The 14,001-nt window shown below is 39.4% G+C and overlaps 1 protein-coding gene across 1 annotated transcript; it reads left to right on the plus strand.

The window, feature by feature from the left end:
- LOC137940909 (abscisic acid 8'-hydroxylase 2-like) lies at positions 1 to 3,513 on the plus strand. Its single transcript, XM_068786022.1, has 9 exons — positions 1 to 251; positions 555 to 879; positions 1,301 to 1,450; positions 1,606 to 1,857; positions 2,137 to 2,223; positions 2,325 to 2,403; positions 2,720 to 2,826; positions 2,964 to 3,082; positions 3,405 to 3,513. The coding sequence occupies exons 1-9, from the start codon at positions 1 to 3 to the stop codon at positions 3,511 to 3,513; spliced, it is 1,479 nt and encodes a 492-aa protein (XP_068642123.1).
- The last annotated feature ends 10,488 nt before the right edge of the window (positions 3,514 to 14,001 follow it).

Raw genomic sequence — 14,001 nt, forward strand, 5'->3', positions numbered from 1 at the left:
ATGTCGAGTGAATTAGGAGAAGAGCTCTTCTCCTTCGTCTACAGCTATAGCTCCTATGATGTAGTGAAGCTGGTTCTGGTTTCAATAGGGTTCTCCATCTTGTTTTCCAAGGCTTGGAGAAGCCATAGAGGAGGGAAAAGCGAGATTCCTGGTCGGCTGAGCTGGCCCTTTATCGGTGAGACCTTCGCCTTCTTGTCTGCAACTAACGGAACGAAAGGATGCTACGAGTTTGTTAGACTTCGTCGTCTTTGGTCAGTAACATCTTCCTTCTTCATTTTTTTTATGTATTCTACATCTATATTCTCTTCCTTCCACAGAGTCGATCTATCTAAAAGCTCAGAATAAGAGAAAAAAATATTTCTCAGTCTGTGATAATTACAGGAGAGTGGAAGACTCCACCGCGAGGAACTTCCTGCAATGCATGCTTAAGTGTGGATATTTATAATAAGGCGTCAGATTCGTTACAGATGCAAAAGTAAAGAGTACAAACATACATATATGTTGCTTCTGTCTTGACTGTGTTTAATTAACAAAGAGGTAGCTGTTTGTATTAGGCACGGAAAGTGGTTCAAAACGAGGATTTTTGGGAAGACCCACGTATTCGTTCCGAGTCCGGAAGGTGCAAAAATGATTTTCGGTAACGATTTCGTGCAATTCAACAAAGGGTACGTGAAATCCATGGCGGATGCCGTAGGAAGGAGAAGCTTGCTGTGTGTCCCTCAAGAGAGCCACAAGCGGATCAGACGGCTGCTTTCAGATCCTTTTTCCTTGCCATCTTTGTCTAAATTTGTAAAAAAATTTGACAAGATGGTGTTAGATAGGCTGAAAATCAAAGCAGCAAGCGGGGAGAGCTTCCGAGTCCTTGATTTCAGCATGAAGGTAGATTAAAAATTCATAATCTTAGAATGTTCTCACTCAAAAACACACAAATCCATTTATCTGCTTTTAAGCTTCATCTGTACCATATTCGGGACAAACTGCTAGAGAAAAAAAGTCAGGTCACTTAAACTTAAACCCAGCAGGCGGCAGGCAGGAGGCAAGGAATTTGAACTTTATGGGTCATTTTCAGGAGAATGACGTCCGTGGTTTCTATGCGAAACGAGAACGAGGCAAACTCTCACTTTGCCAATCATCCACCATTACTGTTAGTAATGGACAAACATGAATCTGCAGAAACCTTTTCTTCCATTTCTTTTTTTTCCGTCGACAGATACGAGGATCGTCAGTCGGCAGACAAAATTATAAAATATGGATTCAGCGCAAGTTAGCGGTGATTAACTGAAATCACTATGATGTTCAGGTGGCTTTCGATGCCATGTGTGACATGCTGATGAGCGTCAGCGATCCTGTCATGTTGGACGAAATTCAAAGGCTCTGCGATGACGTGTCCAACGCCATGCTGTCACTTCCAGTCATGATCCCCGGCACCAGATACTACAAGGGCATTAAGGTAAATTCAAGATAGAATTATCATTAGTATTTACTATTCGTATTCCGTATAGGACAATATACAAATGCAATAGAATGATAATTAATGTCTATATTTCCCTTGATTTTGCTCTTTTCGTTAAAACGTTTGAATCTACAAGTTTTGAACGTGTGCAGGCACGAGAAAAGCTCATGAAACTGTTCAGAGAGATGATTCTGAAGAGACGAAACAGAGAAGAGTTCAGGGAGGATTTTCTACAGTCGATGCTGCAGAGAGATTCCTTGCCGCCAGACGAGAGATTAGATGACTACGAGATAATGGATAATTTACTAACGCTGATTATAGCTGGGCAGACTACCACTGCGGCTGCTCTGATGTGGAGTGTCAAGTTCTTGAATGACAACCAGCAAGCACAGGATCTGTTAAGGGTCAGAAAGAAAACTGATTTTAAAGATATATTTGCTTGGGAACTCATTCAAGTTCAATTACTTATCAAATTAAGTCAGATTATCCATTTTCTCATTTTTAGTTTAGTTATTCAATCATAATGGAGTATGAAAAACAAATGTTTAAGGATTAAGAAAAGATTATCAATTTGCCGTTTATTGCTTATATGAGAAAAAAAAAATCCTATATTTGCAAAGGGTGTTCCAGTGTTGCCGGATTTGTCAGATTCTTGTATTTATTCGATGATGTCAATAATGCAGGAAGAACAGCTGTTGATAGCCAAGAATAGGCCTGACGGAGGGGCCCTTACACTTGAACATCTGAATGCCATGTCCTATGGCTCCAAGGTACTCTGAGCAATCCATCAACTAAATCGTTTTTCTTAGTTAAGCACTGCTTAATGTTGAGAAGTTGCAATATGCCTGTAACTACTTGATGAAATTTGTAGGTTGTGAAAGAAACGTTGAGAATGTCAAACGTGTTGCTGTGGTTTCCCCGAGTTGCACTTGATGACTGCAAAATTGAAGGTGATCTTTACTCTCTTTGTTTGTTTAAGTTTTTGGGTCTGTTGACAGATCAGTAGCAGTAGCAGGAGCAAGAGGCCAAGAGGCCAATGGCTCTTTACTGTTCCCCACCTGAATCCCACGTGAACGGGCTAATTCACAGTTTCTACGATCGGTGAAGACCCAGTGTGTACTAGTGGTCCCCAATGGGAGCAGTCTCAGTTTAGTTATTACTGACAAGACAGCTCGTACCTGTAACACAACTTACTGGTTATGAAATGTTTTCTGTTCTATTCCTCCAAACAAAGGAGCTTTATTTGTATGACAATTTTTTTACCAGGTCTGAAGATCCAAAAGGGGTGGCATGTCAATATTGACGCAACTTGCATACACCATGATCCTTCTTTCTACAAGAATCCTATGCAATTTAACCCCTCCAGATTTGATGTAAGAAACTCAAATGTATCCTATTTCCTGCTTTCTACTCATTTCCCTGAGACTAAGGAGGTTGCAAATCTGTTTACCCGTTGACCGTCGGGATATTAGAATGTTCTGCATAAACTGACAAAAGCCCTATACTACAGGAGAGGCAAAAGCCCTATACCTACATACCTTTTGGATCAGGGCCAAGGATGTGCCTAGGCATTAACATGGCAAAGGTGACAATGCTGGTTTTCTTGCACAGGCTCACTGGAAGCTACAAGTGAGTAGATTGCATTACTATCCAAGTTCCCATTTGTCTTATTGGGTTAGGTGCCTGCTGTTTGCTTGAACTTCTGCTAGTCCACTTCCATTGAGTGAAAAGCAACTTCGCTTCTTCCTTCAATAAGCACTCCTTTGCTAGAGTGCAAGGGGGTGGGTGGGAATGTGTGTTTTGGCCCCCTTTCTTCAAGATTGCACCCCCGCCCCTGTATAGTTTACCCCTCCTAAAACTTTTTATTGCCACCACTACTTATCCCACCATATCAGATGCATATTAACACTCTACTGTCTATTCAGTATCTTATCAAATGCTCCTATTGCAGGTGGAGGGTTGATGATCAAGACACAGATCTTGAAAAGAAGTCGCATATTCCGAGATTGAGAAGTGGCTGTCCAATAACACTCATACCCATTGAAAATGAAGTATCCTAATAGGCAGAGCAAATTTGTCTTCTAGAGATGAATTGTCTTGTTGTACCTATAAGGCAACACGTAACATAGCTAGAGGAGAGTCAGTCCTTCGCTTTCAGTTCCTTACTAATCATGTCAGTTCATTGAGACAGAATTCCAGACCAAATCTGCAGCAACAAATGGAACAGAAAACCAGGGTTGCCGCTTAGTATCAAGTCATCATGAATGGGCCTCATCCCCTCTCATGAGTGGGTCTTATACATAAACCCCTATGACATGAGAGAGTGCATTAGGAATCCTATAAATCTAGTACAATGAAAACATCATGACAGATCAGGTGATTACAATAACACCGTAGTTCTACCTCTATGGGTCTTGCCGAAGGCAGACTGCGTCAAAAGATTGAACTGGAGTTCAACTCATTACCGTATCTCTGACAAGGCTTTAACTGGGATCTCAGGTGAAGTTGAAAGAGCAGATCGCTTATTAATAGCAATTTATCTGAATTTTATTTGAGATTAAGCAGAAAGAATAATATGATATGGACAGGTTTAAAAAGAAAAAAGAAAAATCAAAGAAATGCAACAGGATTGGATTTAACCTACTGGATACAATACACAGCCATGATTACCAAAGAAACACCTGACAGGCAAACCACTATATATATTAAACAAACATATAGCACATTCTCAATTGATGGAGATGAATCTGTACTGCTTAACTGCGTTAGTAGCTTCTTCAACAGACAACCTCTCCATATTTGATGCACCATAAAACCCATGAACTCTGGTATTTTTTAGTACGTACTCTGCTCCTTTAGGACCAAAAATTGGACCTGCAAAAACATTCAAAGACGTTTTTAGTTACTATTGTCGTAAAAAGGAATCTCGAAGGAAACACATTTCCACCATCATTACTGATGAGAAGATTTAAATCTCAAATTAAATTAGTTATTCAGATGAGTACATTAAAAAACAGACTACCGATTGAACTGCTAAACCTGGACAATTTTCCCTTAAAAAGGAATATTGAACTAGATAGGGAAGTCAATGCAAAGGGATAAGTCCCATTATCTTCATGACAGAGCACTACTATATTTGAATTGACCCAAAGAGTAGCATCTCCAATTGGTTGCACATGGTTAACACAGTCCTCCAAATGTAACAGCTGTCTTAGCACCAATGGACCCTGCCGTTGTCAGCACCAGCTTTTGCCATCTCAATAGTTTCCTCTTGGTTGAAGGCATAGGGAGTCATCAACAGATCAAATGCATGGGCTTTTCTAATCATCTCCACTTCTATGCTAACATTGAAAATGTGGAAATGTAAAAAACAGAAACAGCTCAATAAACTGGAGTGCATATCTAAAATACAGTGCAATAGAATACTGCTATGTCAAATAATTCTCATATAAAATCACAGGAAAGTAGATCAGATACCATGTGTCTAGGCCAACTGGACCTTGAAACTTAAGGACCATAGATAGGTGTATCCTTAAAATTTGCTAATTGAACAACACTACCTTTGTGGTTTTTCCAGTGCCCGTGAACCATACGGCCCCTAAACCTTTACATCAGATTTTTTTTCGAACAATGGTTGGCCCTTGATAGGTCTAGATTTTACAAGATGAAGCTAAAGGCATCTTTCACACCTGTATCCTATTCCAGGCCCGTCCAGGTTTTGACAAAAGTCACCATCAAAGAGCCCAACTGTAGGAAAATTCTGGTCTCCAGAAAACCCGATTGGTTTGATCTGCCTAGAAAGTAATCCATTCAATGAAATGGATCAGTCCCACATACTTTGGCAAGAACAGGAACTTCTTTGACCACCTAAACAAATTAAAATGTGATACGATAAATCACAAAATTTATGGAGGTAAATTTTGATTGACAAATAAATACATTCATTGCTCCTTGCACACGATCAAAGATCTCTCTCTATGACCAACTTAACTCAAATGAAACATGTGGGACCTCAACCAAAATCAACCAACACATATAGGAGAAAGAGAGGAGTTGCACATAACCAACTTTACTCAAATGAAACATGTGGGACCTCATTCAAAATGAAACAACACATATAGGAGAAAGATAGGAGTTCCGAACTCACAGGTTACTTCATTAGCCATGTCAAGTACCACTGAATTTGCATCTGCAAAAGGAAGCAAACCAGCCAGCGAACCCGTTCTGGCCATCAGGAAGCCGCCTGAATTATAAATAACTATCAGGACAACCCCCCATGCTTCCTCAAATTTGGCAGATATACCTGTCCCTGCACCAGCTCCGATGATAGGAATCTCCTCCTTAATTTGTTTTCTAAACTGCTGTAGGATTTTGTATGTTCTCAGCAGTGTTTCTGCAAAACGACCCATCAGAATCTTCGGTACCAGGTTATATAACAATATCTTAATTTGATCCTTATGAATCTCATAGATTTAGCACTTGATAGACATTCCTACCAATAGAAAATCCACTGGAAAAATGATTGTTCAGTTGACATTTACCAATAGATGTTTCTTTCTCATGCAACATTTTATATGATTACATAGACTATCAAGACCACTAGCCATCCATTCGTTGGGACATAATCCACTGGAAAAATGATTGTTCAGTTGACATATACCAATAGATGTTTCTTTCTCATGCACCATTTTATATGGTTACTTGGACTATCAAGACCACTAGCCATCCATTCCTTGCTACATAATCCACTGGAACAATGATTGTTCAGTTGACATTTATCAAGAGATGTTTCTTTCTCATGCACCATTTTATATGGTTACTCAGACTATCAAGACCACAAGCCATCCATTCCTAGGTATACAATCCACTAGAAAAATGATTGTTCAGTTGACATTTTTGAATTTATGTTAAGCATGGACTTGTTTCTGTAAAACAATATAGATAGGAAAAACATAATAGTTTTTAAAAATTAAAAAACACTAATAAAGATTTTTTTATAACAAACAAAGTTTTTCTTTAAACACGGGATTAATGCAGATTATTAGAAACTAGAACTCAAGATAGACTACATTATGATTATTTATCTTTATTAAGGCATGACATAACAGCTAAATCAATCAGCAAGTTGTACTGAAGGATTAGAAAGTTTTTAAGTTAGTACTAATGAAGGGAGGGCATGGGCTTGAAGGCAAATTTGCAGGTCACAGGGGCCAAAGACCCTGTGGGCCACTCAACTAGCCCATGCTGAAGACCTTTACGTGTCAAAAAAGAATAGCAGCCACTGACTAACTGAATGAAACATTGATACAGAAAGAACATAAATATGCTTTCTAATAGATGAATTTCAGCTGTCTTTCTTCAGTTGCAAATACAAGCTTCTCTAATTCATTCATAGGGGCCTCATAAAATGGCTTTCATGGTGCATCTAAGCTGAAAGACCCTTTTGTGGAAGGCAAACACATACTTTTGATGATGACTTGTTCACTTTTTCAGCAATAAATTTGGCAAACTTCAGATTTTCTTCAACAGTAGTTCACATGAGTGAAACCTGCAGAGGAATGACTTGTTCAGACCAACTGAATTACTTTAAAAGGTCTATATTATTTATTTTAGTAGGGTCCAACAAAACTATCAAGATAAACCAAACCCAATCTAGGGATTGTCATAATAAGGCTAGTGTGTCCCAAGCAAAAAACACAAAAGCCAGAGTAGCATGTCCCTAGTGGATTGGATTCTGGATACACTACTGTTTCCAGAGGACTAAAATGAAAAAGGCACCTTATAGTCAGTTGTAGCTATTGTCTGAGGTTTGATCACAGACATATACATCCCCACCCATTTTTTACCAGTCAATGCAATGATGCCAGCAAAAGTTTCTGTTCTGTAATTTCATTTAACGAGTTTGATTTTTAAATAAAAAATCTCAGATGTTGCTAAAAGAATGATAAAACTAGATGAGAGAACTGCATAACAAGTTTGATTTTTAACTACAAAATCTCAGATGTTGCTAAAAGAATGATAAAACTAGATGAGAGAACTGCATAGAAATAGAGAAGCGCAAGCATACACTTAGTCTAAGGTGTTCACATGACTACAGCCTTGTATCTCACAGGAGTGACATAAACCAAGCCCATATCCCGTTCAGTTCAAAAAGTTATTTATTTCCAAAGAGATAAATTAGTTGAGCCATGAGTAGTCGTAAACATACTTTGGAATGAAGGTGGATAGGATTGAATCACATCAAATGATGAAATGCAAGGGAAGGAACGTATCATTACCTGCTCATTGTGGATATGAATCTTTCTATCTTCAAATTTGGACGATAGTGTAATTTTTGCACCAAAATTCACCATATCCAAAGTCCCCTTACGGATAACTAGGGGCACTTTGTTCTCTGTCATGGCATCAAAGCGTGAACTATCACATGCCATGACACCTCCAACTACATTATCAACAACAAGTGTTGTTGAGATGTCCAAAAATCCCCATATAGAAAATAGAAGGGCGCTTCTGTTGTTTGTAGTCATTAAAGCCCTCAGTTTTAATCAGCTATAGCAGCTTCTACCTGATAAATGCAATTTACTGAATCGATTGCAAGTCACAGATGCACTTCAATTTCTCTGAACGAAAAAGAAAAAGAAAAAAGGAAGACATTAAATTACGAAGAGAAGACAAAGTTTCAGAAATATTACCTGTATGAAACCCCCTCGAACAAGATCTTCCATTGCCCTGCCACCAACACCCGTGGCGTGGAAAACCAGTGTCACGTAGCCTTCTTGAGCCAATCTCTCTTTCACAGCATTTACACGCGGTGTGGTAACTCCAAGCATTGTCAGAGCAACTGTGATTTTCAGTAGCCTAAGCAGGATCCTCTAATCTTGAAAGTCTTGCAGTGACCATTCCTGCAAAAAGCAGCTCCAGCATTACAAAGCACTGCGTTACTTGCACAGTTAATGCCAAACTATCCAGCACTGATGGAGTATCAAATCGGAAGTCCCAATGTAAGGTTCCGTTCGACCGATAGGGACAGTGGATTCAAGGAGTTTAGGAACTCCGATAGGCAGAGATATTAAGCAGGAGCAATTAGAGCCATTCCTCCGCTGAGACCAATTCCAATAGCACTGCAAAGAAATCATCTTTAGAAACTTTCTTAAGGAAGTGTTCAATTGCCTTTTCTCAAAGCAACTGCTTCGCCTCTGTCATCTGGAAGCAAGAAAGAGGAAGGGAACGTCTCCGTCTCCGTCTCCGTTTCCTGCAAGTAATAGGAAATAACATATTTTCTTGACACGAAAACAAAATCTCCCAACTTTCCCGCCTCCTTCTGACTCGCGGAAACATAGACTACAGACACACGTACCAGTAAACGTTCAAGAGTGTGTAAGTCACGGCATATCATCAAATTCCGGTAACGTAGAAGCGAACCGATTTGTATGTTCAGGACTGCTTGACGGAAGAAGAAAAACAGCCAGAGCATTGGAGGCGGTATGCATGGAGGAAGACGAGATGAGAAGGAATAGAATACAATCGAATGGAGTTGTTGGAAAACCTGTGGAGATTAGAGGTTACCGAACTAGAGACGGAATCGGAGCTCTTGTAACTTGGTATCCGCCGTTCCGATGCAGATCAGTCGGTGGATTTTTTGTCGATCAGCCAATTTATACGAGGAGATTGAGCTTAAGAAACTGATACTCGGTTGGTCGCGAGAGAAGCACAAACGCCTTTTATGGTGACTGATACCATGGTTCAACTAAAACTAAAAATATTCACATTTTAATTTATATAAGACAGTTAAAATTAAATTAAATTTAATTTAATTTAATTTAATTTAACTGGTCCGGTTCAATGTAAAATTGCATTGATTTAAATCAAACCGGTTACACCCAGCCCGTCAGATAATTATGTAATATTTAAATATAATAAAAACATAATATAATTATATAATAAATTATAGCGGCGTCCCAAACATTCTTAAAAATTAAGAACACAAAATATTAAAATATTGTAAAAAGCTATAAAATGGAGCATTGTGCGCCTGGCTCGTATGGCCCAACGTGCATGCCCATTTGTTCACACACGTGACAAGTCTGCGGCAGTGCTTGAACCATCTGGGCTTTCTGTTCGTTCTTCTTCTCTTCCCCGCCCTTTTTCTCCTCGCCTTTCTTCTGCCCACCCCCACCCCCACCCCCACCGCCACCGTCTTTTTTGGGCGGAGGAGGTGGTGGACCGATGCTCACCACTTCTGCGGTTTTTCCCGTCTTTCTCGTTCGAACAATTATCTGCACCGGATCTGCGTTGCCTGTCACCGTCAACGTGTTCTTCGCCGGGTCCAGTTCGATTTTATCTATTCCTGTCAGTGGCCGAAACTACAACATTTAGCTCAATTCAAGAGCACAAGCACAGCCATCCTCCATGTATTACTGCTGCTCTCAATTTGAATCAAATTTGAACCATTCCATTTTAATACAATTCTAACACAATTAACAACAAAAACAAAGAAGCGTCAGATTGATCTCGGCCTTATTTTTCATTCTGACCCAGTAAAATCCGGATTGAATTTTTATTTGTTCACTGTTTCAGAAATATAAACGGGGCCTTTCACGTTATCCTGGGCACAATTCATGCTAAAAAATATCGTCTGATTCATTGCTCGGATATTTTTCTGTTTCTTCTTCCACCCTTTAGATTTCTGTAGTACATTATCATCAGAATCTCTGATCACATCACCGGGGATTGCAAAACAAATAACAACCAAAAACCAAAGCCTCATAATCCCCTGAATTACTCTACTGAACTAAAATCAATTGCATCTATGCCTGAATCTTGAGAATCCCAAAAAGAGAATTAACTTAAAAAGGAAAACAAAAACGTAATTGGAATCTGTCAGCATCCGCTGGTGTTACCTTCAAGGCCTGAGATGGCTTTGAGGAGCTTCTTCTTGCATTTCAGGCAAGAGATATCGACCTTCAAGACCGTTCTGCTCACCATTGCAACAGACCTTCCGCAGTTCCCCTCTGATGCCTCTGTATCATTGTCGCTTGACTGAGAGAGTTAATAAAGCTGGGTGCCAAACAAGTTTCTTGAAAGTATCATCGGGTAGTTCACCTCCTTAAAATTCTGTTCAAGGGATCCATTTCAACGAGGAAGCTGGCTAATGTCGTTTGGTTATTGTCTTCAATAGATTAATTAATCGTCTTGGTTTAGTACTTAAAACAAGGGGAGCCTGGTTTTGACTTTGGACTTTGATGGCTCGGGTTTGTTGTTAAACTTAATTGATTATTCTCAAATTCCAATTACAAACTTCAATGGGTAGGTAGGTCAGTGCATTGAAAAAACGATTTCTCTCGGAAAAGAAGAAAATGAATCAATATTTTGGTTTCTTTTATAACAAACAAATCGAACTTCGGCTGTCTCATGGAAAATTCTAAGATTTTCATGGTATAAACAAAATTTTACTGCCTGTCTGTCAAGTTGTTTCCAAACTGTTGGAACTAAGTCGAACGAAACGAGATTTATCCCACAACTACGAAATATATTTCTAAGAGAGAAAACAAAATATGCAGAAAATAATAAATTAATCACACACAAAGAGAAAGAGGCATAGATCTTACATAGTTCGGCAACAGCCTACATCCATGGGAGAAGGCGATGAGATTCCACTAAAACGAAGGAAAGTTGTGCGGCTCTGAGCGATTACAAATCGATATCCGATTTTTTCCCTCTCCAACGGAAAACAATGTCATAAAACCTCACTAAAAACCCTCTTTCTAGAAACCCCTAAATACAGAAGGTCCCGATTGAGAAATCGGGTCGGGTTGAAGACGTGTGACCAGCCGATCGGGTCGACGGGTCTGAACCGAAAAATCCCAATTCAAGACACCTGGTTAACAAATTTCCACCTTGGCTTGAATTCAATTAATCCTCTCTGAAAAATGAAACTGTCTATCTCCATCTCCACCTTGCCCCTTAGGGCATCCTCTTCAGATACTGCGAACACCAATCAAATCCAAGCAGTGCTTGAACTTGAGTGTAAGAACTGGTTTGGTCATCATATATGTTGCGTTCTCTGCGATACCAATCTTCTTTACCTCAATTTGGTCCTGAAAGACAATATCTCTCACACAATGATATTTGACATCAATGTGCTTAGTTCTCTCATGATATATCTGATTTTTAGTCAAATGTATAGCTCTCTGACTATCATAGTAAACAACCGTAGCACCTTGTGGCAAACCAAGTTCACCAAGTAAACCTCTCAACCAGATATCTTTTTGCACTGCCTCAATCACAGCCATGTACTCGGCCTCTGTAGTGGATAAGGCAACTATAGTCTGTAATGTTGCCTTCCAACTCACAGCACAACTCGAGAGAGTTAAAACGTAACCTGTCAGAGATCTCGTCTTATCATGATCACCAGCATAATCAGAATCAACATAACCAACAACACCATTATCTTTGCAACCCCCAAATACCAAACAAGTACTAGTAGTATCCTTCAGATATCGAAATATCCATTTCACAGCCTGCTAGTGTCCCTTGCCAAGATGTGCCACATATCTACTTACAACACTAACCACTTGTGAAATATCTGGACTAGTGCAAACCATGGCATGCATAAGGTTCCCAACGGCACTAACATATGGAACATGAGACATGTGCTCCTCCTCCTCCTCCTCGATCTGCGGTGATAACTCTGCTGAAAGTCTAAAATGAGCAGCAAGAGGAGTGCTCACAAGTTTAGCATCCTACATCCCAAAACGTTCAATTACCTTCTCAATATAACTCTTTTGTGACATGTACAACTTGTTTGCCTTTCTATCCCTGCGAATCTCCACACCCAATATTTTATTTGTTGTGCCCAAATCTTTCATCTCAAAATCACCACGGAGTTGAGCCTTTAACTTGTTGACCACATACATATATTTGGCTACAATAAGCATGCCATCAACATATAATAACAGATACACAAATGAACCATCTGAGAGCTCCCTGAAGTAAACACAACTGTCATGCTCACTTCTAGAATAACCATGGTCCACCATAAACATGTCAAACGGTTTATACCAATGTCTAGGTGATTGTTTCATCCCATACAAAGATTTCTTAAGTAAACAAACATAGTCCTCATTTCTCAAAACAGAAAACCCCTCTAGTTGATGCATATAAATCTGCTTTATAAGCTCACCATGTAAAAAATTTGTCTTGACATCAAGCTACTTTAGCTCTAAGTCAAACATAGCAACCATAACAAGTAACATGTGAATAGAGCTATGTTTCACAATAGGTGAGAAGACCTCAGTGAAGTCTACACCCTCTCTGACTATAGCCCTTTGCCACTAAACATGTCTTGTATCTAGCATCTTCATCACCTGAAGTGCTTTCCTTTCTCTTGAAGACCCATTTGCATCCAACAATCTTCTTGCCCTTTGGTGGTTTCACAAGCTCCTAAGTTTGGTTCTTTTGGAGAGATTTTATCTCCCCATTCATAACAATAGTCCATTTTTCAAAATCACTACCCGTGACAGCTTCACGATAGTTAGAGGGCTCTTAAAACTGAACGGTCTCTGCCACAGTCAATGCATAAGCAACTATGTCTGCATAGCCATACTTATGAGGTGGCCTTATCTGCCTCCTTTCTTGATCTTGAGCCAAACTATACTATTACTTTTGAGATGCATCTTCTACCTCACTAGAATCTTGCATCTTTGCCTCAATAGACTGAACTAGAGTGTTTTCTATGTCTCTCCCAGAAGTGTCACACTCTAGCTCCACTTGTTCACTGATATCATGATTTCTACCTGCATCATCAAACTCCTTTCTCGGGTGAAGAATATAAGTTTCATCAAAAGTAACATCTCTACTAATAAGAAACTTAGGTGACTTGGGATCAGTACACCATAATCTAGACCCTTTCACCCCATATGCATAACTCAGAAATATACATTTCTTAGCACGAGGTTCTAATTTACCCTCATTAACATAAACATAAGCTAGACAACCAAAAAATTTCAAACTAGAATAATCTATAGGAGATCCATACCATACCTCAATAGGAGTCTTACACTCAATAGCAATCGATGGAGACCGATTCACCAAGTAGCATGCTGTGGAAACTGCCTCAGCCCAAAAATCTTTTCCCAAACTCGCATTAGAGAGCATACACCTAGCCCTCTCCAAGAGTGTCTTATTCATGCGTTCTGCGATACCATTTTGCTGAGGAGTCTTCCTAACTATGAGATGATGAGCAATTCCCACATTCTTGCAGAAATCATTAAACTCTCCTAAACAGATCTCCAAACCATTATCAGTCCTCAGACGCTTGATCTTCTTTCCAGTTTGGTTTTCAATCATGGCCTTAAACAGCTTGAAAGTAACAAACGCTTCATCCTTTGTCTTCAACGGATAAAGTTAGACCTTCCTAGAGTAGTCATCAATAAAGCTAATGAAGTATCGAGCACCACCATTTGAAGGAACACGAGAGGAACCCCACAAATCAGAATGAATGTAATCCACTGTACCCTTTGTTCTATGGATTGTCGTACTGAATTTAA

This window comes from Aristolochia californica, unplaced genomic scaffold, assembly GCF_029961685.1.
Source record: "Aristolochia californica isolate CCGP_79_NKW_82.1479 unplaced genomic scaffold, dmAriCali1.0.hap1 SCAF_9, whole genome shotgun sequence".
In the NCBI taxonomy this organism is placed as follows: Eukaryota; Viridiplantae; Streptophyta; class Magnoliopsida; order Piperales; family Aristolochiaceae; genus Aristolochia; species Aristolochia californica.

What these genes read in the sequence shown, in the direction of transcription:
- LOC137940909 (XM_068786022.1), top strand. Translation starts at nt 1, where the DNA reads ATGTCGAGTGAATTAGGAGAAGAGCTCTTCTCCTTCGTCTACAGCTAT. An exon ending in GATACTACAAGGGCATTAAG is followed by an intron (nt 1,451 to 1,605) that starts GTAAATTCAAGA and finishes GAACGTGTGCAG; the next exon opens with GCACGAGAAAAGCTCATGAA. An exon ending in AAGCACAGGATCTGTTAAGG is followed by an intron (nt 1,858 to 2,136) that starts GTCAGAAAGAAA and finishes TCAATAATGCAG; the next exon opens with GAAGAACAGCTGTTGATAGC.